At 36.3% G+C, this 27310-nt stretch overlaps 1 protein-coding gene across 2 annotated transcripts; it reads left to right on the top strand.

Moving 5' to 3' along the window:
• The first annotated feature begins 3356 nt into the window (after nt 1-3356).
• Nucleotides 3357-27310, top strand: LOC145661642 (uncharacterized). 2 transcript variants are annotated; one of them, XM_081726969.1, is made up of 4 exons: nt 3357-4008; nt 20266-20389; nt 21843-21966; nt 26573-27310. In XM_081726969.1, exons 1-4 carry the CDS (start codon nt 3404-3406, stop codon nt 27304-27306), a joined length of 1587 nt encoding a protein of 528 aa, XP_081583095.1. In that variant the 5' UTR covers nt 3357-3403; the 3' UTR covers nt 27307-27310. The 2 variants fall into 2 exon arrangements, 1 of the variants encoding a protein (XP_081583095.1); XR_014126900.1 differs by lacking the exons at nt 3357-4008; nt 26573-27310 and having other exon boundaries at nt 16696-20389; nt 21843-21867.

The following is a 27310-nucleotide window of genomic DNA, read 5'->3' as shown; positions in this document are numbered from 1 at the left end:
GAAAGATTTCTTTGACGATTTGCTGAACACGCAGCCAAAAACTAATGCGCGTGGAGAAAAGGAGATACACACCGCAGAACCGTATATTCCAGAACCCAATCGAATAGAAGTAGAAGCCGCTATAAAGAAATTAAAGAAACACAAATCTCCGGGTGTGGATGAAATTCCGGCTGAGTTAATTTTAGCTGGAGGCGAAAAATTGTGGAACAAGATACACAAACTCATTCTCCTTATCTGGAACAAGGAAGAATTGCCACAAGAATGGAAAGAATCAATCATTGTTCCAATTCACAAGAAAGGCGACAAAACTGACTGTAATAATTATCGAGGCATTTCTCTTCTGTCAACATCCTATAAAATCCTTTCAAATATTCTATTAGCAAGACTGACCCCATACGCAGATGAAATTATTGGAGATTATCAGTGCGGATTTAGACGAAATCGATCAACTATTGACCAAATATTTACCATTCGCCAAATACTCGAAAAAAAGTGGGAATACAATACGCCGGTACATCAACTATTTATTGATTTTAGAAAGGCTTACGATTCGGTTAGGAGAGAAACATTGTACAACGTTCTTACAGAACTTGGAATACCGAGAAAGCTAATTGGATTAATTAAGTTATGCTTAAGTGAATCCCAAAGTAAAGTCCGGGTAGGAAAATTTTTGTCCACGAGCTTTCACGTCGAAAATGGCCTGAAACAAGGAGATGCGTTGTCGCCATTATTATTTAACTTTGTGCTGGAATACGCTATAAGGAAAATCAAAGATAGCAACCAGGGCCTAGAGTTGAACGGCATTCTTCAGGTGATGGCATATGCTGATGATGTAAATTTAATAGGGGATGATAGGAGAACAGTAGAAATAAATGCAGAGATCTTATTAAATGCTTGCAGGGACATGGGTTTAGAAGTAAATGCAGAGAAAACTAAATACATGGAAGTGCGTCGGGACCGTAATACTGCAAATTGTGGAGGCGTTAAAATATTAAATAATACTTTTGATAAAGTGGATACTTTCAAATATTTAGGATCAATATTAACAGACGAAAATCATATTCACGAAGAAATTAAATGCCGACTAAAAGCAGGGAATTCGTGTTACTATTCGATTCAAAATCTCTTGTCGTCGCGAATTCTGTCGAAGAATTTGAAGCTTAAAATATATAAAACGATAATCATGCCTGTTGTTCTGTATGGTTGCGAAACATGGTCACTTACTCTGAGGGAAGAACATAGACTGAAAGTATTTGAGAACAAGATCCTGAGAAGAATATTCGGACCCAAGAGGAACGAGAATGGGGAATGGCGGAAACTTCATAACGAGGAACTACATAGTTTATACGGTTTACCCAACATTGTTAGGGTCATCAAGTCTAGGAGGCTTAGGTGGGCGGGTCATGTAGCTAGAATGGAAGAAAGTAGAAACGCTTTCAAAGTCTTGACTGGAAGACCCATAGGAAAACGACCATTAGGAAGACCTAGGCGCAGATGGGAGGACAATATTAAGATGGATCTCGCAGAGATAGGAATACAAAGTAGAAACTGGATGCAGTTAGCTAAGGATAGAAGTCAGTGGAGAGCTTTTGTGAACGCGGCATTGAACCTCCGGGTTCCATAGGCCATAGAGTTAGTTAGTTAGTTAGTTTTAATATTTATTTTACATTTTTTATGATTTCTTTAGGTTGTCCGTCCTGACAGAGGTATTTATAGGGTTTTTCCTCAGTCACACCAGGCAAATGCACAGATTGCACCTTTAACATAGGTCCTGGCCTACACATTTCCATATCCTTTCCCCTCCTCTATCGCGACGCCTTAGATACCTAAACAACAAATCAAGTTCAAATTCTGCGTAAGCTCAAAGGAAGGTTGTCAGGTGTCTGCTTGTATGTGGTTATAAGATTGAGGTGAGGGGGTGGAAGCGAAAACGATTAAAAATACGTTTACTAAGTACTTGAACGGTTTGGATGAAGGGAAATTTTGTCCGGAAAAGGGAAATTCTGAAGCTTGTGAAAGGAAAAACGGCTCTGAAGGAATTGGCATCACTGTTCGTAGTATAGGGCAGTGGATTAAAGCAGTGATGCCAATTGAAGGGAAATTTCCCTTGGCGCAGGGAAATTTTGAGTAAATTTTGGAGAAAAGGGAAATTGGTTGTAATCTCTCAATATTGCAGGGAAATTTGAACCTCTCTTCAATCATTTATAGATTGAATATATTTACGTATCTGATTAATCTAATTAAATTTCAGTATAATTGCAACATCTTATTTGTTCCAAACATAATCCGTTGCACATATTTCACATAAATTCTCACAAGTTATCTTGCTTTGCATTCGTTAATATTTATCAACATTACACATCGATCAACATATTCAGTTAAATTCGAAACATTACAACAATGCTTATTTAAAATCTTTTATCAAAATTAATAATCTTCCCATTGTTGAATTAAATGCAATGAAATAAGATGAAATATTTCTCAATTAAATTATCACTCCAACTATTGTAAGTTTGGTTTTCCCAATCAGAAGATGTTTTTCCCAACCAGAAAATTGATTGTGAATAGGATTAATCGATGTAAGAGAAGAAAATATGCGTGTCGTGAATGTAAATATGTATATATGGACGAATACTGGGTCATTAGTGTATGTGTGTTTGTGTAACTTTACAAATTTTCTGGTGACTGTGCGCACAGAATTATTAATTCTTAAGAATTCCGCATCTCTAAACTTTGTATTGTGCTTACGAACATTCCTCGTGTACAGCCAAAGACAGTAGCAACTAGAGTTTTCTTTGTAACTGTTCGTATTCGTTTCAGTAAATATGGGAGTGCTGTTCTTAAGTAAGTACATACCAAATATATACTTAATATTTTCTTTGTATCTTAGGTTACATTAATATTAAAATCTATCATGATGTCTAGGATAAAAATTAAATTTACATAATATTTATTTCACATTTTTTATGATTTCTTTAGGTTGTCCGTCCTGACAGAGATATTTATAGGGTTTTTCCTCAGTCACACCAGGCAAATGCACAGATTGCACCTTTAACATAGGTCCTGGCCTACACCTTTCCATATCCTTTCTCCTCCTCTATCGCGACGCCTTAGATACCTAAACAACAAATCAAGTTCAAATTCTGCGTAAGCTCAAAGGAAGGTTGTCAGGTGTCTGCTTGTATGTGGTTATAAGATTGAGGTGAGGGGGTGGAAGCGAAAACGATTAAAAATACGTTTACTAAGTACTTGAACGGTTTGGATGAAGGGAAATTTTGTCCGGAAAAGGGAAATTCTGAAGCTTGTGAAGGGAAAACGGCTCTGAACAAATTGGCATCACTGGATTAAAGCGTCAACAACACCAGCACAGACAAAGGATATACCAGTTTGTAGTTAAGTGAACATGGCGCAATTTGTGCCTGATAAAGTGTTTTTGCGGGGTGACCTGCTGCATTACTTTAACATGCAGAAAAGTGCGACTGAAAGCCATCGTATTTTGGTGGAAGTGTATGGTGACCATGCTCTAGCTGAGCGAACGTGTCAGAAGTGGTTTGCACGGTTTAGAAGTGGTGATTTCGGCTTGGCAGACCAAGAGCGAGCTGGACAGCCAAAAAAATTTCAAGACGAAGAATTGACAGCATTGCTCGAGCAGGATTCGTGTCAAACGCAGGAACAACTTGCAGCAGCATTAGGCGTTGATCAAACAACAGTCTCCAAACGCTTGAAAGCCATGGGAATGATTCAAAAGATGTCACATTGGGTTCCACTTGAATTGAAAGACAGAGACGTTGAAAGACGAAAAACCATTTGCGAATTGCTGCTTCAACGACAGAGCAGAAAGGGGTTTCTGCATCGAATTATTACGGGTGATGAGAAGTGGATCCATTACGAGAACCCTAAACGAAAAAAGGCCTGGGTGAAACCAGGTGAACCAGGTCCATCACAACCAAAACGAGATATTCACTGCACTCAAAAAAATTTTTGTAGTTTAATCTACAATATGTGTAGGTAATTTCGTTTTACCCTTCATTTTGTAAGTCGATATACACTTATTAACGTTAATTTACAAAATTCTATATACTCTTACAAATTTGTAGTGAACTTACACGAAATTCTGATATTTTTATTGAAGAAATTGTGATTTTACATCATTTTATGATTGTGATTTATAAAACATACAATGTATGATGTTTTCTTACAAGTTCTATTTCCTTTTCGACAACAAATTCCATCATGGGAATTCATTGTTGCCAGTACAATCTGAAGGTGTTCCTATGTATTCCTATGTTTCTGTACGTAGATAAGACACTAACATTACAACTGGTAAAGAAAAGTCACCTGTCAACGTTGAACATCTATTTTAAGTTGTAATGGCGTGCAATAAGTTTTTGTAGCCGGTTTGTGCGACGAAGAGCGACTGAAATGTAAGTAGACTCAATAAAATTATAAATATTTGGTAATAGTATACAACAGTGCCTCATGATCTGTGCGCGTGGATACTTCCTACTGTTGCACTACGTATAAAAATGATTGTTGTATACTATTACCCTGTGCAGAAATACATTGCCGCGCTGGTGAAAAATAGCATCTAATACAATCATCCTTCATATGCACTCACTTATTTCAGAAATCGTAAATCACTTGTAATAATTTTATACTAGTAACCTAACACTTGTGAACCTAAAATACAGCTGTATTACTTGGTATTTAATTTTGTCGCTTGCAGAAATTTGGTCCATACAAATGTTTTCTTCATGCAAAGTATTAAAGGTAATAGTTAAGAACAGCTACTTCTCATCTCCAGTGCACGAGGATACATCTTACTGTTGCACTACCTAAACACCCCAAGTACAAGGGTAAGAACTCAGTCTATTACCTACTTTTTAACATCCTAGATAGTCAATGAATAATTCCTGAAAGTATGGCGTTTCTCGTCCTTCCCTAAATGGGAAGTACGGCTCCTTAACTATAACCCTGCACGGTGTACAGAAGTGTATTTTATATTTAGAAGTGGAGCGTTACTAGATTGAAACCATGACCAAGTGCTATTCAAACTCGTATCGTTGACAAACCCTACTTCTTTTCACTACTCGCACTATACTCACGATCCTGATGCACCTGCTCGGTTCAGACGTACCTCCGCTCTACCGCGCGGCCTACCAGCTTCGCCCTACGTCGACTTGGGTACATAGCATTCCTGCTTTTTAGTAGCCACGTAGCACAGGTTTCTTTTCTCTTGTTTGCATTGTATGTGCAGGTTTACTTTTGGCGCACAAATAGAAATAATTGTTGAAAAATTTTAATTCTTTCACTTATTTCCTTGTTTACAGTCTCCTAAATGATTTGATTTGAGCGACATGAAAATATCTTACATGGCGTAGATAAAATTAAAGGGAGCCATCACAAACAGTTGTGGAAAAATTACAAATCTGTTACGGTTTGCGTATAAAAACGATGTCGGGAACACAAAACTTCGTCTACTAGATGGCCACTAAAAAGCACGAATGCTATCTAACCCAGTCAGGACAGGACGAAGCTGGGAGGGTCAATGTTCCGATAAGAGGGTCCAGAACCTTTGACACTGCTTCTTTCTATTGATTTTCGTGTGATTACATAATATAACGTTATATTAGGTTAGATTAGGTCAGGTCAGGTTAGGTTAGGTTAGGTTAGCTTAGGTCAGGTTAGCTTAAGGGGGTCCAGTGTAGTTCTGGACCCCCTTAACGGAACATGGACCGCTGGGAGGCTCGAGCGTTAGCGACCGGGTACGTCCGAAGGGATTAGGGCATCAGTGAGGGTAGTGAAAACGAGTGGGTTTTGGTAATAAACGAGTTTCAAGAGCACTTGTCATAATTTCATACTAGGAGCGCTACACTTGTAAACATAGAATACAGCTTCTGTACACTGTGGAAAAATACCCCGCCAGTGGAAAATAATTTCTAATACAGTCATCTTTCATATACACTCACGTATTTTATCCGTCGTGAAACACTTGTAAACAAAATACAGGTGTGCTACCTTGTCTTTAATTCTATCGTTTCCAGAACTTTGTTCTTTATAAATATATTTTTTCATGCAAAGTATTGAATTTTACCTGAAAATCTACCAAAATGTGATGCGCCAAAAGTAAACCAGCACCGGATTGTATTTTTTATGACATTTCTTATACGGTATTTAATATGGAAATAGTAAAAGAACTTCAATTTTTCAAGAATTATTTCTGGTGGCTCCCTTGTACTTTATCTATGCCAAGTAGGATATTTTTATGTCGCCCAGCGCAAATCTTCCAAGGAACAAGTAGAAGAAAATTAGTGAAAGAATTAGGAAATTGTTTTTTCGACAATTATTTCTTGCGGTGTGCGACAACAAAACCTGCACGATATTTAGTTCTTTCTAGACACTATGTACATTTAGGATTATTAGACATTGTTATCTCTGTTGTTGCATTGCTAAGTGTGGATTTACTTTAGAAGGGTTAACCGTTATAGATACAAATACAGTATAGTGACATATGCCATAAAAAGTATGCAAAAACTGCAAACCGACGTAGTGCTAGATGACCACAAATAACAAAAAATGTATGTAACAGTCAGAGCAGTGAGGGAGGACGCGCTTAACACAGGGGTATGTCTGTACAGAGCAGGAACATAGTAGTAGTACAATTGACTGTCCAAAAATTAGACAATGTATGTGTAGTAGCCCAGTGAAAGTAATTTCGGCTGATATTTAGTTTCTTCCCCAATCTTGCGTATATAAGATCTCCAGTGTTATGTACTTCACAAAATATAGCTGAGCAAGTGACAGCAACCGAGGCGGATTAGACGACAGTGCTCGTTGTTTTTTTGCCTGTATCACAATTTAAACAAAATCAAAGTATTCGGTTCTGGAGCCATAAAACGAGTTGGGGATAGATCAGGGTTTGCCCAAGTGGGTCCAGCCCGAAAAAACCGGTGGGTTTTTTTGGGTTGGACCCACCTGAAAAAACCCACTTTAAAACCCACCTGGGTTTTTTTTTTATCTATTTGTTAGTATATAATTGATACAACTAAAGTGATCACATTGTAAGTGATTATCAGATTTTAGACTTTTCTTGGGCGAATTAGAGGCTTTCACGTTAAGGTATACAACATTCAACAAAGACTTTTATAAAATTCTGAATGCAGTAAATGAATTAAAAAAAAAAAAAAAAAAAAACCTTACCTTAGCTTGAGATAGAACAAATTAATGTATGGATTATGCTTATAGCCTATTTGAAGTAAAATGAGCAATTTTGTAATTTAGAAAATATTTTCCATGAATAGTATGCTCGTCGACTTGGCGACACCAAGGGACATTATCACTCATACGTTTGACGGGTGTAAGATCATAGGTGCCGGTACTAATAGTGCATATATAAATACATTAGTAAAACTAGTAGTATTATTTCTTACCTTTGATGTAAAACACAAGGTTCTTCAACTAAAATCTGGTTTTCCAACAATAACAATTTAATTCAGTCATTTGTTGCTACTCTTCAAATAAGCATTCTGTAGAATCAACACCAGCAATAGCGTAAAAATTTTTGTCAAATTTAAGAAGCTTAATGCTCGGGGTTTCGAACACTATGTAACGCTTACTATTTCAAGTGCTGAGTTTAAATTTCCGTACTAGTGGAAGTTTTGATGTACACGCCATGATAGAAGTGCTCGGGAAATTCCCGAATTAAACGCAGAATGATCGGAAATGAATACTTCAACAATAAAACTATTTATTTTACGCTTAAGCCTGCCATACGTCTCGTAAAAAACGGGAATGTCCCGTTTTTGGGCCCGAGTGTCTGCGTCCCCGTAAATTTAGTCGGGACAGGGAAATGTCCCGTATTTTAACTCCGTTCCATTTCTGCTATCAATATCAGCTTATTCGAAAAGTGAAAAACAAAAAATTCTGACATTGGCTGGGAATCCTGTAATTATTGAATGAACAGTACGCTGTTGCATGTAACAATTTCGAGGAAGTTATAACACCACCCTGTTCGACTTGATAGCGAGCGAAATTTGCAATGCTACTATATAAGAGTGTTTCTACATTTACAAACACAGGGAAGATGACTAACCTTTTCTTCGGCAAGACATTAGATAAGTTAACAAGAATTATAATCTTTTTCAGAGCCTAGGGGCACAGAATTGTGGTTTGGTCCAGGTCTTAGAAAAATGTAAATCTGGTCCTGACAGTTACACACGACACAAGGAGAAAAATCAGCTTTTCATCAGATTAAACTGACGAACGTAATTTTGGCAGATACAGCCATGTAAATAAATATTGCTAAACGCGAGAAAAATATTAAAAGTAGATTGTACCACTGATTTAAATAATTTGCATATTGTTTTCCTGTAAAGCATTTTTATAGCACATCTTAAGTTTTTAGGCATCTTCAGTCTATACCAGCGTTTCCCAACCTTTTTCAACTTGCAGCACACTACAGATGTAACTTGAATTCTTGCGGCACACTCATATAGATGTCATTATTATTATTATTATTATTATTATTATTATTATTATTATTATTATTATTATTATTATTATTATTATTATTTTGTAAATATAAAATACAGTGGTATTTTTCTCTGTGATTACTGATCTCCTCACAGACAAGAAAGCTCGATCACTGGTTTTCCGCGTGATAAATCATTATGCATATTTTCCATTCTAATTTAAAACTTGACAACAATTGCAATGAAATATAGGACTCGGGTTTCTAAGAATACAATTCCTTTTTCGAAAACTGCATCCTACCGTTCACAGAGAAGGAAGATCATTAAAAATGAACGAACAAACAAATCTCTTTTACTTTTAAAACACAAATGTAGGTAATTTATATGCACGTTTGCTTTGTCGAAAGGATTGCATATTTTAAAATTTCAAGTTACGAAATTGTCTGCAAGAATAAAGAAGCAATAATGGTCATAACAATGAATACAAATACTTTTTTCAACATTAAAAATGTACAGAAAAGTAACTCAGTATGAAACTTAAAATTGTAGATTCATAGTAGAGGTTCATAGAATGTGAAATACAAATATACATTTTCCCCTATGTCATGCAATTTAATTGCTATAGAAATAATAATTTTGTTTCAATTTCCTCGCGGCACACCGGTTGGGAAACGCTGGTCTATACAATTAATTGCTGGGTACGAACAGAGAAAAGCAGCTGCTGCTTAGTGAACTTTCGCCTATTATATTCTTGAAAAAAGAATAAATAAAATGAAATATTTTAGTCTCACGGTTATGCCTGCTATGCTCAAGGTGACGGTGATGATGAGAAATGAATGAAATGACGGAATGAAGAAAGTGGGAGGAAACGTGAGAATCCCGACAAAACCCACGCACAAGGTGTTTGTCCACCACAAAGCTCACTTGGCGCGAGCTGGGATCGAACTAGGAACCCCATGCACCAGAGGTGAACGCTCTACCACTGAGCCACCGCGGCCTATTATACTTTTGTTCATAACCAGACTACAGTTCATTGCATTGTGTTGGAAAGTTGAGGAAGGGAGAGATCTGAGGTGTCCCGTATTCTCATGGAGAAAATATGGCAGTTTACTCTGGAAGATGTTAATTTCATATAAGACATTTTAAAACATTTATTTATTTCATACAACATGAATTGTATCTTTGTTTTAAATTAATAGACCCCTTTTGGTATTCATATTTGGCGAACGTCAATCAGGCTTCTGGATGACTTGATCTACATTTGTTCGTTTGTCTGCCGAGCTCCTTCATGACTATGTAGTTAGTATACGCGTCTTCGGCGTGGGACCCGGGTTTGCTTCCCGGAGGGAGCTCATGTGGTTCGGATTCCATATTAATCAGTAGGTCCCGTCTCATATAGCCTCGCTGCTGAAAGGGACGTTAAACACAAAATCAACTCAACTTGTTTGTCTGCCTCTACCACACACACTACGGGGCACAACTTTTGGTCTTTTAAGTTAAAGTTTTCAGAATACAAACACGAGACACTCTAAATTTCCTGTATAGATTTTGGCGCCATACCAACGTAAAATATCAAAATGGCGGCCATTTTTTCAAAACAGCGAGTATCCACACTACGAAGCGCAATTTTCAGTCTTTTAAGTTGAAATTTTGACGGTGGAAGCACGAGATATGCTAAATTTGCTGTATAGATTTTCTCGGCGATCGAATGTAAAATTTCAAAATGGCGGCCAGTTGTTTTCAAAACAGGAGTAAATAGAAAATTGTTGCAAGTTGTGACAATGACAATCTTGAAATATAAATCACATTTTAACGCTTTTACCCCAAAGACATTGAAATATTTCGAAAAAAAAAAACAATTAAACCCGAAAAAACCCATATGGGCCCAGGTGGGTTGGGCTTTTTCAAAAAAGCCCGGGTTTTTTCAAACCCTAGGATAGATACTAAATGTCATCCAATAATTTCCTTGTGGTAGTTGACATACAATGCATATAATTATATTGACAATTTTGTATAACATTCGTTTGGCTCTTGCATTGACTATATTTTTGTATCTGTGAGCTCTTAGTAGTTCTTAACGTACGAGTCTTCAGTGTGCGAGATCGGTTCAATTCCCAGCGGAATCTCACGTGGTTGGTATCTCACATTAAGGTGTAGGTCCACTTTTCATATAGCCTCGGTCTTGAAAGTGGCTCAAAACTGCAATGCGATCAACTTTGTGTCATACGGGGGCGGATCCAAGGGGGGCGATCGTTCCCCCAGAAGAGGAAACTTTCTTGTTTTATATATATAAATAAAACCCGTCCCAAAGTTTGAAGCCCTTAAAAGTAGCAGTATGACAACCCCGTTCCCCCCAGAAGTCGGTCCTGGATCCGCCCCTGGTGTCATACCGTCTATTATATTCAATGGCTTGATTCTCGCCTGCTTTCACCTTTTCCACACAATAGTAGATTATATAATAAACAAGAATTCTCTTCTAAGGACATCTAGTGAAAAAAGGATACTCATTAAGAATGATACGTCTGTTTAAAAAAAAATTAAAAAAAAGCTTGTTTTAAATTATTCCCTAAGGGGATGTGGACTATTATTATCCTGGCACATGCCCAAATATTTGTGTGCAGATTGATAAGATGCCTGGAAACTAATATGCCCTGAAAATGATTACGTGCAATCCTATTATTTGCAATTATCCCATCAGAAAATTTACTCGTAGTGTCTTGGAAAATGTTTCTTTCGGCAGTTGTATTCATGGGTGCCTGTTCACTGTACGGGACTTTTTCTTACCTATAAAAATAAGCGTCCAGACGTAGGCCATGAAAACGACTGCGAAAAACACTGTGTGCAGTTCGTAAATTGGTATTCTGAGTTGGATTCGGACGTTGTTGTGTTACGTTGCTGTTTTTAACTTGTTAAACGTAGTCAAATATTTATCATAATACTAATAATATTGTTAAATAGTTATGGGGGGCTAGTGGAGCTTGTCTCTTCAATATCTAAACTACTTACGTTGTCATCAGTGTCTACTGTTTCACCCTCTCCTATTTTGTGAGCATGTTTTGTTGGTCAGTGAACACGCTTCGCTTGAGTAACTTTTTACTACTTTGTCTTTTGTCAACTTGTTCGTGTTAAGAGAAATTCAATATAATTGTTACTTTCGTGTGTATTCATTGGCTTGTATTATGTTCGTCACTCCGCAAAGAATATTGTGATCCCAAGTTAATACGTACTTCGAGATGGTGTGTTTTGTCTTGAGTGAGTGGGTAGCACACCTCTGTGATCGTTCATGGTTTTAAGCATTACAATTGGTAGTGTTGTAATGCTCTACGATCTATTTGGTCACGGGATGGTGTTAATGTTAACACATGGTTTGGCATTTGTTCTGAAGTTGGTCGCTCACCTTGTTTGCGACTAAAGTTTTTTTTTTTGGGGGGGGGATACAGTTTCGCTAATTTCTGTTAGTATTACCTTAGGTTATGTACCGCTTCACTTTAGGAGGGCTTTAGTGTACTTACACAATAAAAAGTAATGTGCTAAAGACGCTAACCAACATATGCTAGATGGCCACCACAAAGGACGAATGGTATCTAACAGAGTCAAGACAGGAGCGCAGCAGCAAGCCCGATAAGTGTTGAATTTTATATTTCTACGTTACTAAAGACGTAATTTGTATTATCCAGATATGTTTTCATTATTTGCATATTTGTGTTTCAAAATAGCATGTCACGTTACTAACTAAAATTTCGAAATTATCTGGATGTCTTTAACTCTCGGACGTTCATATAGTTAACAAGTCAACAAGTCACGAGTTAGCACACTGACTTCAGATGCTTCACTTCACTTTGTATACTGTGGTTAGTAGCTACTTTATGGGTGAATCTGTGCGTAACAGTTTCGACTTTTTTCATTAATGTATTTACCATTATATATATACGGATAAAATAAACACAACTTTGTTCTCATTACATATCATCAAGCACATAAACGAGCAAATTATTCATTTCTTCCTGGAAAATTTGAAAATTTTGCTAAAAACGGACGACTAACTTTGGAATGTAACCTCATGTTTTTCTTTTAGTGTTTGTCCAAGGTGAATACTATAATATTGTGAGTTATTTTTTAACGTATGTGTTGTTTCATTCGCAATGTCCATGCTTTGCAAATTGGTTATTTGAATATTGAAATAGTGCTATTTTTAATTGTAGTTTTGGGAGGGGGTCGATCAAAATAAAAGTAGGAAGGATCGTCATTGCTGTGTTACAACTTTTTGCATTAAACTGTTTGGAAATAGTTTGTTCCTTTTGTTATCCTTTCGTTCCCTTCTACTTTTAATTTTGCAGATTTTCTTTCAAAAAAATATTTGTTTCACTATTCAGATTAAACGTTTAATGTTTTATTTATTTTAACGAAATACCAACTATCGAGCTTTGCCCGAAACTAAAACGAGCTTGTGTTAGGTGGTAACTAAGAGTGGGAATGCTATCCAACCAAATCAGGGCAGGAGAGCAGAAAAGGGCAATACGGGGGTGCGACCACAGGGAGCGGGCGCGTCAGCGACGGAAGGAATGCTCATTGGGTGGTGGTTAACAATTTGTAGACTAGGTCATACTCTTCTGTAGGGTCTAATTTGGTAAACGATGCTTCATCAGCATTGTTAAGTGTAGATGTACATTTCCTACGTCAGCGCTTTAGGGAATCTTGTGAGAATTGGAGACAGCGTTCCTTTTCTACCCCCAGAACATCTGGCACCCAACGTGAAGATTTCTTCTGTGAGTATTTTGTGCACCCCTGTTCTCTTGATTATTGCCTAGCCAACATTTTTCAGATTGAATGAACAGAAGGAGTTAGTTCTTCAGCCACAATCTGCCGAACTGACATTTGCTATCGAGATTCTAACCTTAACGTGCTTCCTCCAGTGTGGTGCAAAGTCCAGCCTGAAAGCGTGCAAACTATTTCAGCGTAGATCTGCAGGATGGTACTTGTTCACGCAGATGTTTGGAGCTTCAAACTACTGAACGAAACTTTATACTGTTGACATTCTACTATGAAATGATAGTTCAGCGATACTCTTTGTCAATAGATCTCACTTTGGAACGCATTCCGTTTTTTTCTATTGGTTCTGTCTGTGATTGAGTAGAAGCACTGATTACTATTTATCTAGAACGTAATTTACATTTATACTTTTTTTTTTTTTGTGGGTTGGGGAGGAGATGAATGTACAAATAAGCATTGTATTGTCGAAACACTGTATATCATTCATTCGACTATAACATTTCCACTAAGTGGAACACAGGACACACATGATACAGTATGGAACATCGTTGTTTTCAGTGTTCCTTTTTCTTGTGGACATTTGAAGATCAAAGTTTATTCCGTAGAAATTGCTGTCAGCGCACTATTATGATTGTTTCGCACACATCCTGGTAGACTGTTCACAGTACAGAATGGAACATTATTCACCGCATAAAGTGGTACAGTTTTCAGTTCAGTGAAATCACACACACAGTTTTTTACTGAACTTGACGTAGGGTGGAATGTAGACAGTAAAGTTCATGATGTTTATGGTGTACGATGAGGTTGTCTTAAGACACTGGTTGCATTTCTGGAACTGAGTTCAAGACACTACAGAATATACTTTTTTAAAATGAAAATATTGAACCTCCGTCTGTCGGATGTTTCTAATCAATCGTCTTGGTCACCCACTTTCGGCTGTCTCACGCCTCGTAACCACCTTCCTCGAACGTGTGCTGTTGGTGTCCACAGTTTCACATTGTCCACTGAATGTGTGACAACGAACGCTCATTCAGGTCTAATAGTTCAAATACTTCATTGCTCACACGTCTGTGACAAAGATAAGGCCTCAAATAAAGATCGAAGAGTTTATAAATTTGCTTATTCCTCGCACTGGCACTGCTGACTGACCTCGACCGAAATAAAAAGATCACAAATTTTGATTTAGGGTAATTTTTCTCCTTTTTCTTCGATCCTGTCGTTCCTACGACCAATCTTACGGCGTCTCTTGATATCAGCCATCAGAAGTCGTTTTTGCCAATCTGGGCCGTCGTCATTCATTTCCAGTTCTCTCAAAGAGACTTGCCATACCTGTTCAATGGCTACACTAGGGTCGTCGTTGAAATGCAACTCTATCGCGATTCTGGTGAATGAAGAAAAAGAATGAAAGTGTCTGTGCCAATAGTATACTAATAAGAAATATAAACTTCTCGGGGCTTGAGCAAACCGCTCAAGGTAAATCTTTCACCAATTCTGCTATACTTCTAAGCGTATGGAGTTGAAATGTTATGGTCTATGTCATGGATATGACGGAGTGCGCGAAATGCGATTGCTAAGGATGGAAATGGGGATTATGAGTCTTTCGAAATGTCATAGCGTCGGAAGTTAAAATTTCTTATACATTTTATCCTGAGACTCTTAAAATTACCGACAATACGGGGATTTGTGAAATTCATGACCTCAGAGAGTAGAAAGTGGATTAAATGCTTTACCCTTCTCAGTCAGACTTCTGAACCGTTCTACCTAGAGATAAAATTTTGTATTGATATTTTTCTTATATTCTAGATTATAGGTAAATCCGAATTTTGTGAACTTGCACTCCGAAGGATGCGTAAGGGTATTTAAATGATTTAGCGGTATTGCATCATTGAGAAAGAGCAGAGTTCTGAAATACAAGTGAAAATCTACTAATATTCAAATGAATTCGAACATTAGTGATCGTCATAAATTGTGCTGAAAGAAACAAAACTTAGTAGTCTTTTGTATTTATCTAGTGTATGTGTGTTCTGTTGATTCATTCATTTTGGTACATTTTAAGCAAAAAGCGCAGTGTGTGTATAGAGTAAATGAGTAGAAGTAACACTTCAGGATTAACTATATGCAAAGTGGAATCAGGTTAAATTTAGCGACAGTCACAAGAAACATTCTTTATTATTATAATTTTATTTTATTTTAAAATGTTCAAGAATATGTAGCTCCTACTTTTCATTATCGAGATGCCCTATTGTTACGAGTTAAGCGGTCACGGTTTGTGGCTGGGTGTTGAAGCTTTCCAAGAAACAGTCATTTTTAAATCTGTAAAGAGCTGCGATGGCTCAGTGGTAGAGCACTCTCTTCTGGTATATGGTACTCCTTGTTCGATGCCAGCTCTCGGCAAACCGTCTTTAAAATGGACAAACACCGTTTGCGTAGATTTTTTCTTGTTTGGCGATTTCTTTCCACTTGTTTTAATTTAATATCATCCCTATTATTATCACCATCTCCCCTCGAAAAAGGAAAAAAAAAAAAATGGTGAAATAACTGAGAAATCACTTTGGTCCAAATTAGGGATGGCCTTTTTCCAAAACTTTGTTTTCCAATTTTCGGAAAATTCTTTTTTCGAAAAAATTTTCGTTTTTGAAAAAGTATTTTTCGGAAAATTGTGGCCATCCGTAGTCCCAATGAGTGTAGTATTAAAAGATTAAGATCTTATTTTATATTGTCCGAATTGGAATTAGTACTCGTATCTTCTTTTGTTATTGCTGCGATTTCCCTTAATTTTAATTTGTAACCTTACTCTTATTAACTACGTGTAATTTTTAATGTGCTATGAGTTGTATAGTTTCGGTGTTACATGACACTTTTCTCATCATTTCCGATCAAGTCACGTACAACTCAGTTCTCTTGTTAGAATTTCATATTGCATGCACTATTCCAGTTCACGGAAGACGTAAAAAAAAAAAAAAAAAAAAAAAAAAGCGTCACGTATGTGTTTTTGTTTGATTCATTAATTTAAATTCAAAGGAAGTTCATACTTTACTATGTTTGGCTTTTCCAGCTAAAGGTAAAGTGTATGTGCGTAACAAATTACTTTTGGAACCATTCCACGTATATTTATTGGAATGAATAAAGTGACACTATTATCAGAAGTTTGCAAATTAATTACAGTAATCATAAGTAATTAGCATGTCTTTCATATGTAATTAATAAGTGAACTAATGATATGGGATTAAATAAAATTAAGTTAATTATGATCGGGAAACTTCGTAAACAAAATGGAAGCAAAAGGCACAGTTATGTTTTGTATCAACTGGTGAACTGATGTGGAGTTCTTCCTCCCCCTTCTCTTCACTTTGGCTTTCTGCTGTGATAATTTCGCACCTGTGTGACTTTATCTAGAACTACAATAAGTTTTTTTTTTTTTTTTTTTTTTTTTTTTTTTTTTTGTAGTAATGTATTTCACACCTGTTTTTTCATCTTCCGTCCTTTCATGCTACATGGTAAAGGATTTCATTTTATTGTTCAAAATAAACCAAAGGTAACGGTGTAATGTATTCTTAGTTGGTATGCATGGCACGAGTACGATTGTTTACTAGGAGAGCGTTTACTTTTGGTTTGGTCTCAGACAGCATGGATTAATTGTGAAAAGATCATGTCCGTTTTTTCTCTCTTAGGGTTTTACCGTTTCATTCTACTTCTGCGTATTGCATTGTAAGCATTCGTTTGCATTTGATCATTCTTGAACCTGCAGAATACAAACTACTTATTTCGTGTACTTCATGTTCATAAAGGGAAATGTAGTAGATGTAGTAGATAGGATAACACTCATTTGGTGGACGTTTCACGTTCGTTAGGCATATTTTACGTTTTAGAAATGTACTGTCAGTAAAAGATCTAGCCCTGGTACTCGGAAACCAGAGTGACATTCACAGTGGTATCACAATCCTTTGCATATTGGAAAAAGAGCTACGGTCAAATCATTATTATATACTATGTTCGTACCATATTTATAGATAAGCCGCACCCAATTGTGTGTACCATATTTTTCATCAGACATTATCGAGTTGGCGAAAGTGTTACACGTTAATATTTTTATAATAAACGTAATGTTTTGCTTACTACAGCGAGTAGTTTAAATCAAATTTAAATCTATAAAAACAGAACTTGTGCAATGGAAAATATTATGCCATTCTTTATTTTATATTATTTTTCATTATTTACAGGTATAACATGTTTCATTGCTTTTGTGGAAACATTTCATCCTCTACGAGATTGTATATCAGTCACAGTCGGTATCACAGAACCGGGAAATCATTTCCATGTGGATACAAAAATTGTAAATACATAGCTAGTAAATACTGGGCATTTGTCAGTCATGTTTATCGATATCATGATACTCGTAAGACAATCAAAAGTCACTCCTTCTCTTCTAATAAAGTATGTTCCTTTGAATGCAGCGTAAAGATATGTAAAAAAAAAAAAAAAAACTTAGTAATTATCAGTTAATGGTAAGTCACTTAAGAATTCACATTCGAGAGGGAGAAATTGTCGCCTGTCCGCACACGACTTGCACTAAAGTCTTCAAGACAGTTCCGTCCTTTGCCACCCATCTTAGTAGATGACATAAGAATTATTCAGTTGACATAAGTACATCTGAAATTAAACTTGCAGATACAGAAGTCAGTACCACACCCGATACTGAACAATGTTTTGTAGATGAACCTGGAGACTCGTATTCCAAAAAGATACAAAACCAGTTTTCTCCCAATCAATACTTCCGAAATCTTTGCTTATTTTATCTGAAGCTACAGTCACAGTACTTAATATCGCATACCGCTGTTCAGTTTATTGTAGAAGAGCTCAACAATATACATTGTTTAGGGCAAATTTCACTGGTAGATACAATTGAATCAACGCTACTAGAACATGAAGTGCCCACACAAATAGTGAATTCTGTACTAAAAAGAGTAACTGCTAATGATCCATTTGTAAAAGCGCATTCAAGGCATGGCTCCCTTCGAACAGAATACAAAAGAAGAAAAAGATTTGAGAAAATGTTTAATTACGTAGAACCAAGGCAAATTATATTAGGAGAAACCCCTTTCGGTTCCCACGCGCTTTATTATGTACCTATTAAATTAACCTTGAAAGCATTACTTGCTGATAATTGTGTAATGGATCAGGTGAAAAATAATGGAAGTAATGCCACCTCAGCACTGAAAGAATTTACGGATGGTTATATTTACAAACATAATATTTTCTTTACGAGTAATTCATTGTCATTAAAGATCATTCTGTTTCAAGATAGTTTTGAAATTGTGAATCCTCTTGGGTCAGCAAGAAACAAACATAAAATACTCGCTGTATATATGATATTGGGCAATATGCATGAATATTATAGATCAAAAGTTGATATTACGCAATTAGTATTATTATGTAAAGAAAAAGATGTGAAAGTGTTTGGTCAAGAGAAAATTTTCCAACCTTTAATCAATGATCTACGAGAGATCGAAAGTATTGGAATTGAAGTTTCACCAGGAGAATTTATAAAAGGCACAGTCGTTTATATTGCTGGTGACAATTTGGTGAGTCATCAAATATCAGGTTTACAAGAAAATTTTGCTACATCATCTTATTTCTGTCGTTATTGTTACATAGAAAGAGAGAAAATGCAGCATGTTACATTATACTGTGAACAAATTCGCAGAAGTTCTGAATCTTACGAACATGATGTAAAGAGCTTGCAGAGTTCTTCTGATAGCAGAGAGTTAAAATTTAATTCTGTTTTCAACCAAATGAAGTATTTTCACGTGTGTAATCCTGGACTTCCCCCTTGTTTGGCTCATGACCTATTTGAAGGAATAGTTGCATATGATCTTGCCTTGTTCTTAAAATACTTCATTAAGACGAGAAAGTGGTTTACATATGACTTTTTGAACACAAGAATAAATAATTTCAAATACTCTGAAGCCGATAAGAAAGACAAACCAGTAAATGTAGCAGAAAATTGTGATAGAATTATCGGACATGCCATGCAAAACTGGACTTTTTGTCGAATATTGCCTCTGTTAGTGGGTGATAAAATTGCCGATAGGAGCGATAAAGTATGGAATTGCTTTATCATCTTATCCGAATTCATAGAATACATTTGCGCACCTATTATTTCCAAACAAATTTTGCCATACGTACAGACACTCATAGATGATTACTTACTGCTAAGAATTTCCCTTTTTCCGGATGACCTTCTAAGACCTAAACACCATTACGTCAGTCATTATCCTGAATTAACGTTGCAGTTTGGACCTTTGATAAAAGTTTGGACGATGAGATTTGAAAGTAAGCATACTTTCTTTAAGCGTTGTGTTCGAAATGTTCACGGTTTCAAGAATATACTTAAAACTTTGAGTGAAAAGCATGAATTATTACAGGCATATTTGAGATCAGGACCATTGTTTTCTAGTTCAGTACAGTATAAAAATAGCGTACTTTTTGATGAACAATTATATTGTTCAGATGTTCGAAGTATGTTACAAATGCAGAGCATTGGGTTGAATCTACGTGTTGTACGAAGTATTGAAATAAAGGGAACATCGTATACTGAAGACCATGTGCTGGTTTTTCATTCTGAAGGAAGTAACGTAACTGTCGGGCGTGTGAAACTAATTTTAGTAAACGAGTCATGTGGTGTATGGTTTTTCTGTAAGAAATTGCAAACATATTTTTTACCAGATTTAAGAGTGTACAAAGTAGTGTCTGAAAGGGCTTGGATATGTGTTCAGAATGATGCTCTCCAAGACTATTACCCACTGACACTGTATGAAGTTGATAGTAAACTGTATATTAAAAGAAAACATATTATCAGCAACAGCAGCTACTAATTTTGATAGAACCTAGGATTTGGAACAATGATTGTTTTTTCACAAGTGTCCAGGAAAGAAACGTAACAGCTACTGAATCCTACTTTAATCATAAAAATAATTAATAATGTGTAAGGATATTGCTTTAGTCTTCACATTTGTCTTTCTAGTGAGATAATGCCATTGTTAAAAATCTGTAAGTCAAGCAGAAGAGAAAAAGTCTTCATTATGGCAGAAACCATAGATGAACTTAAGAAGAAAGGGAGTGAAAGACTTGGAATTAATACAGTACAAGTAAATATATACCATAGTAGTGTGTTGATGTAACAGGTGCGATAGTCAATAATGAATAAGAGGGATGATAAGAAAGAACGGTTACAAAGGGTTTTATGGGTTGTATGTGAAACAGCTGGAAGATCAATACTAGTTCTCTGTGTAATCACATTTTCTGTTAAAACAACTGTCACAACGGAAATGAAACGCTGCGGGATATTCAGCGAAGTCGCCATTCCGCTTCTCTTATGGTTCTCGGATGATGGTCGTGGCACCTATTACGTGCACACTTTCTTATGCTTAAGGACATTAACCACAATGTTCTGCATAACATCATGTGGTAGTCTCAACACAGCTGATATTGAGCGTAATGTTCTTCTGTCCTTATGAATATACTCAACCACAAGAGCACAGTTCATGTAAATGGTTGAGGTGCTGGGTCTACCGTTGTGTCCAGAGTTGTCTTTAACAATACCGGTCCCTCCTTTGAAAGTACGACCTACTTCGCTACATGTTGTCTCAGCACAATTTGCTAGATCATTGTGCTAGATGCACAATTTGACCATGAATGTCAGCAGGTGTCATTTTTGGCCCACAGGAACCTCACCTCTGACCTTATTTGTACTCTTGACCAGCTTTCCATACCAGCTACCATTTTAAATATCCGCTTCTCGGGTATGCATGGCCAAAATCCTAAGCCCTCAATTCTGCAACAAGACGAATATGTCATTAATCTTCAAATAACATTTCATTAAGTTGCAGTGAATGAAACCACAGTTATGTGCTATGTAACCTTTTTTTTTTTTCGATCATCCCTCATAATTACATGTCACTTTCCTCACACATTATGTTCGTTTCGTTACGTTAAACAGTTACCTGTTACTTCCTTTAATGATAATATGTATTATTGTGTGATATTTTTACTCCTTTAGGTAAGTGCAAATATTGTGAAAACCCATCTTTTCTGCTTTTACATACAGATGCTTCGAAAGCTTTCTGCTTTCACTAATTTAAAATCTGTTCCTCTTGCGTATATTTATACCATAATATGTAATGATTTTTATGTTTGTGTTCTGCTATTTCCATTTGCTTCTTTCTTTTCTTTTATGTTCTGATTCAGAATCTTACTACAGCGTGAATAAAAGCATATTCTCAAGCTTGCGTGTTTCGTAGCTTTCGTGGCAGCAAAGGTTAAATTTTGCAATTTATCACCTTTTTGCGAAATTTTTCCAGTACACGTCTATTGTCCTATACCAGTTAATTTGATTTTACAGCATACATGACAGTAACAAAGTTATCATTTTTTTTTTTTCATTCATTCATTAATGTTGAAAAATTAAATGTGTTGTGTGTTCCCATTTGTAGAAACAATCTGTAGAATTGAATTTCTTGATTTCTTTTGGATTACTGTCAGGTTCAAGTAAATTTACTTAAGTGTGTTATAGAATAATGATAAATTTCGAATTTTCCACAGGTTGTTTTAGAAAAAGACGGAGCAAAAATAGAAGATACAGAAGTATTGTTAGCATTAGCGCAGACAGTCGACCCATTACACTTTTGTTTAATGTTGCTGACAGAAAATGAAGAATGGGCAGAAGGTAAATTCATATTTTGTATACTTAATCTTCGCGTGCATGTTTATTTGTCAGCATAAGTGTACGTAGTTTGAATAACTAGATCTGTCCCAACAAACATCGTACAGTACAGAGCCCCTAACTGTATAGCCAGCACGCGCGTGTGTGTATTTTGTAGGTTGAAATCTTACTGGAAGTACACCACCTCGAATGAAGGCCGGACATTAGTTCGGATCCCAATTTTAATAGTTGTTCGTTATTTCAAAGCTAAGTGTCTCATGCTAAGATAAAGCAAAGTCATATTGAATATTACGTATATTAATATTCCAGTGAAACTACAAGAAATAAAAGGGGGGTGATCAACAGTCACAAACCTCTGGATTTACAACGAATTTTGAAAATGGCACCATTTAGTGCGTCACACTCGTGCACCCTTCTGATCATGTTCTTCTAGAGTGTTGTACGTGAAATGTCCACAGTTCGTTGGATATTAGCCTGCAGGTCTTCCAAAGTATTGTAATTGGCCGAGTTGTAAGCTGCTGACTTTAGACATTCCAGAAGAAAAAGTCTAATGAATCACCGACAATACTCAACACACTTACGGAAACGTTTGTGTCTATTTGTGCGTGCTGTACTTGTAAAACAAACCACTGTAACTAGACAAATTGCACTAGAACTTCCGTGGACTGATACCATGCTGCACTGATATCCCTTAATTTGTCCTCGATAAGAACCGTCGGTCTGACACTTGGGGAAAGAGGGGGGGCATACTTTCCTGGGATATGCCTCTGCATAGCGTACCGCGATGATTTCGTAACTCAAACTCATTATGTACACTTCCAAAATCAAAATTCTTTCTTCCAGTGTGTACACCATGCAGCTGTCGTACTCAACTAATTCCTTGCGTGAATTATCACTACCTCGCAGCTGCAACAAAAGAAAAAAAATGCAATAAGAGTTTGCGTGACATTTTGATCACACTGTACTTCAATTACTATTCGATTAGTAATTTAACTTGAGGTTCGAGAGATGATGAAAATGAAATGATCCTTATTTATAGTTGTTCTCTATCAGGGCAACAAGGACAAGACGTCCATGAAAATTTCGTAATTTGTGGAGCTTATTTTACGGTTTTGAATGATCAATATACGCTGTTAGTCAGGCTGTTCCATAATACTGCAAGGTAGAGTTTTACCTCCAAATTAGAAAAATGGCACACTCTTCAAATGCTAAAGTAACTGTTGACACCCTGAATATAAAATTATCCTATCAATACTGATACTAAAATCGAGTAAAGACACATTTTACAGAGATACTTACTTCTTATTTCAAACTGAAGAAATAAAATTCAGTGACTGAAAAATGTTCGACTGGACTAAGAATCGAATCCGAGTTAACATACCAGTACAATAATCACTACATCACCTAGCTCAATTCTTGTTTTGTTTGATGTCGTAGTTCAGCCACCGAGATGTCGTGTGATTATTTTCTAAATTTATCATATGACGCTGAAGAAATTGTGATTACGGCTACCTAGCTATATTTACCTCTATCTATATACATAGACTTTTTCATAGCGCCTTATTATACATTTGTAAATTTGTGTGATGAAATGACAGTCAGCACTGAATTCTTAAGGAATGGTCAAACACCATAAAAAGGGGGCGGGGAGTTCTTTCGTACCCTGATGCTGATCGAAAACGGGTGTTTTCTATGTATAAGCCATATTGATGCAGTTTATGTTTCATCATTAAAATATGTTTTAAAAGTTTCGACGTAATGTTCCGAGGGGCAGGTAGTTCAGTGGTAGAACGTTTACGTCTGGTTCTATCCCCAGTCTCGAAACGTGTGGAGCCAACATCATCTTCCTGGATTTTCTCCGGGTTCTTTTCCTCCTTTCAGTTTTATTCCATTTGATTTTCAGTCTAACGTTCCTTACAGCATAGAGGCTATATGAGACGTGGATGTGCAGGTTAACGTGAGATACGAACCACATGAGCTCCCATCAATCGAACCCGAGTCTCCCATGCCAAAGGCGAGTACTTTAGCCGCTTAGCCACGAGGGAGACTAGTTCTTCCAATAATATAAACATGTAAATATTTCCGTTTTTACCAAAGAATACCATACACAGGGTGGAACACATATCTTGATACGTCTTTAGAAGTATTAAACTAATATGTAAAATATGTTTAAATTTCGTACCATGCAACTATCGACAGGAGGACGTTGTTTGACATACTGTGCTATACTTCAAGTTATATTGTTACCTAAAGTTATATTCTTTCAAAAGGCACTCCATCAGGTCATTACATATTTAAAATATACATGTTAAAGAAAACATCATGTTCCACACAAACCATTCAGTGTTGCAACTAATGACGCCACAGTATTACAAACTTTCAAACTGGAGACCTGTACTACATTAATAATGAGAGTGAGACGGACGGGGAAATGTACATCCAAAGTAACTGAGTGTTAAATACTGTCATCGTGATATCGCCCCCGGAAAGCAGAAAGGTGCTAAGCGCCATTCTCCTTGACTTCCAACTAAGTGCATATTCTGACTTCCCATTTCATGTTTAACCCATTAGTGCCCAGAATTCTCCACTGGTATTTTGGATTTTTTTTTTTTTTGCCTATTTGGTCCTAATAATACTCTAAAATAGATAGTAGAATATTTTTGAAATATATTTATTTTTCCCTTGTTTTTTACCCCGGTAACTTAAGTTGCCAATAGGCACATACATATTCAAAAAAGGGAATGTTTTGAAAAGTTACAACTTTGAGGGGAAAAATACACTGCAAAAACGTAATTATTAAAATCACATCAATCCTTCCTTTACAGACCTTCAATCCCTCCTTCTGGAGTCTTTTAAATCAGTCCAGTTGAGTCTGTCTCCTCAAAACACATTGTACCCAAAAAACAGTGCCAACCCCGCGTCAGTATATCATACAAAGAAAATGCAACAATGCTATGACGAAACAGACTCCAAAGTTACTTCACGGTTAAAACCAGCAATGCCAACCCATGAGTTTCTGCGCTAGGACGAAAAATTGCCGTGGCAAATTAAGTTGCCAAGGGGACGCAGTAGGTTAATGTTTGCAGAAAGGAGACAAGTGGCAGGAGGCAATATGAAAGGTCTGCGGTGAAAATTGAATTCTATAGAAGAATGAAAAAATCGGAATTAATTAGTGTTTCTCCTAAAAAAAATTGCAGTTTGGGCTTTCTGCTTTCTGGGGGGCGATATGATGAATTTACAATAAATGGGAACGAACGAAGTTATAAGGAATAGAAAATGACTTTTCAAACGTCTTTATTTCGAAAACTGCTTATGTAAGTGTAACATAAATGTTTTTCAATAGATATAAATATCACAAACCCGTTTAGAGCAGTTTGATATTTCAAACTATTTTGGAGATCTGGTAAGAATTGGTAAAGGTTAATATACTGCTTAAAATGGCGTATTTGTGAGAAGTTTCTAAAACATTTGTTGCTTTCCTTTGCTTCTATAGCATTATAGCGATAGATTTTGGTGCTTGTCATTGCATCCATTCATAGTTTTAAGAACTTTAAGCAGTAGAAGCCTCGAAAATGGTCGATTTTTATATATATATATATATATATATATATATATATATTTCTGCTACTGTAACGCCCTTGGTTTGTAACACTGAATAATAAGTCTACAAACGATAATAAACAAATAATAAGCATGTAGATTTGAAATATGTATCAACCTACCATAGTGTCATTTGAAAAAATTAAACTTTATTTGATTTGGCAACAGTGTTAATCTGGTAGTATTGCAGGGTATGTCAAACATATGTCTCCTGTTGATTGCATGATACGAAATTTTAGCGTTTTGTATGTGTAAGTTTAAAAGTTAGAAGAGCGTGTCATCAGTGTCCTGGCACCTATCTGTGCTTAGTTTGAACCCCAATAGAGATAACTTCATTAGACATAAACCGGAATGTAATGGTTTTGGTTGCATTGAGCATTTCTCACTTAGCGTCTGTGCTGAAAAGCGACTCAACTTTAGTCAGTTAAATATGTGTTCTTCGTCATATGTTTGTTATTTTTAATTTTGATTATAAAAATATGATCTTGAAAAGAAAAAAATATATATATAATTTCCTAGTAAATGTAGCACAACATAAACAATTTTGTGTTTATCATAATGCAAGCTGAGTTTTCAAAATAATTCAACTATGCGATAAATAGAAAATAAGTTAAATTAGTAATGATCTACTCAGAATTGAGTACTCCTTTATCTAAAGACAATGTAAAAGAAGGTAGTTTAGGAGGGAGACGGTGGCTCAGCAGTAGAGCTCTTGCCTCTGGTGCGTAGGATCCCTGGTTCGATCCCTTGCCAAGTAATTTTGTGGTGGACAGCATCGTGTCGTTGGATTTTATCGGGTACTCCCGTTCCCTCTCGTTAATATTCCACCAGTTTTTCCATCATCATTCACTTGCCTCAATTATCGTCTCCCTTAGACTGAAAGGGCATAATCGTAAGATGTTAAATTGAAATATTCCATTTCAAAAGAATGTAATTTCAATATAAATAGAAGCCATGAACAAACAATTATTTTACTTTTCTTATTGTATTTATCTACTTGGCTTTCTAGAACTTAATGTGGAGATTGTAGATAATGCTAGCGAGACTTCTTCAGAGAAACTATTTACCTCTGGTACAGACGATTCACTAACTATATTGCAGTCTCCTCAGCTTTTGAATACCCATGAATTTGAACATGCCTGTGTGCCATGGACAAAGTTTCCACCACAGTTAATTAATACGTGCAAAAAGGGAAAGACCCCAAGCCCGTCAAAGCGAAGGCAGATGGTACGAATTTTATCCGACCATTTATTATCAGTAAAAAGACGTATCAGCAGAGAAGATATAAGAAAAGTTTGTGGGGAAATAGTTGGAACGTATCCTGCTTCATTTCAGGATAGAGTTGGTGGAAATATCATTGGTGGTGGATACGAATCATTATACAATCAAGTATACAATAGAATAGTGAACGTAAAACGTTGTTCTAAAGCGAATGCGCACATGGAAAGTGAAACAGATGATCATCTGAATTCAGCTGTATCACCCGAGCAAAGAAAAGACAGTTATGGTTGTGTAGCTTGGCAGCCTTCTGTTTTGCCAGAAGGGGAGGATAGTGATAGTCAGGAAGAGGCACGACAGTGGCTAATAAACAATTCAAACTTAAGTAATAGAAATGAAGAGCTAGTGAATACCTACATGAAGAAAACTTATATGACCCAGAGACTTTGCATAAATGAACAGAAACTAGTGCAAGAAGTGCGACAATTATGGCCTGTCCTTTTCGAGAAAAAAATATTTCTTTAGCCAT

The sequence above is a fragment of the Thermobia domestica genome, chromosome 1 (genome assembly GCF_964235325.1).
Source record: "Thermobia domestica chromosome 1, izTheDome1.hap1.1, whole genome shotgun sequence".
In the NCBI taxonomy this organism is placed as follows: Eukaryota; Metazoa; Arthropoda; class Insecta; order Zygentoma; family Lepismatidae; genus Thermobia; species Thermobia domestica.
The sequence above is the reverse complement of the archived record's forward strand: the minus strand, read 5'-3'. Positions and strand labels throughout refer to the sequence as shown.

What these genes read in the sequence shown, in the direction of transcription:
- LOC145661642 (XM_081726969.1), top strand. Translation starts at nt 3,404, where the DNA reads ATGGCGCAATTTGTGCCTGATAAAGTGTTTTTGCGGGGTGACCTGCTG. An exon ending in TTAATCTACAATATGTGTAG is followed by an intron (nt 4,009 to 20,265) that starts GTAATTTCGTTT and finishes TTGTCTTTCTAG; the next exon opens with TGAGATAATGCCATTGTTAA. An exon ending in AAATGAAGAATGGGCAGAAG is followed by an intron (nt 21,967 to 26,572) that starts GTAAATTCATAT and finishes TTGGCTTTCTAG; the next exon opens with AACTTAATGTGGAGATTGTA.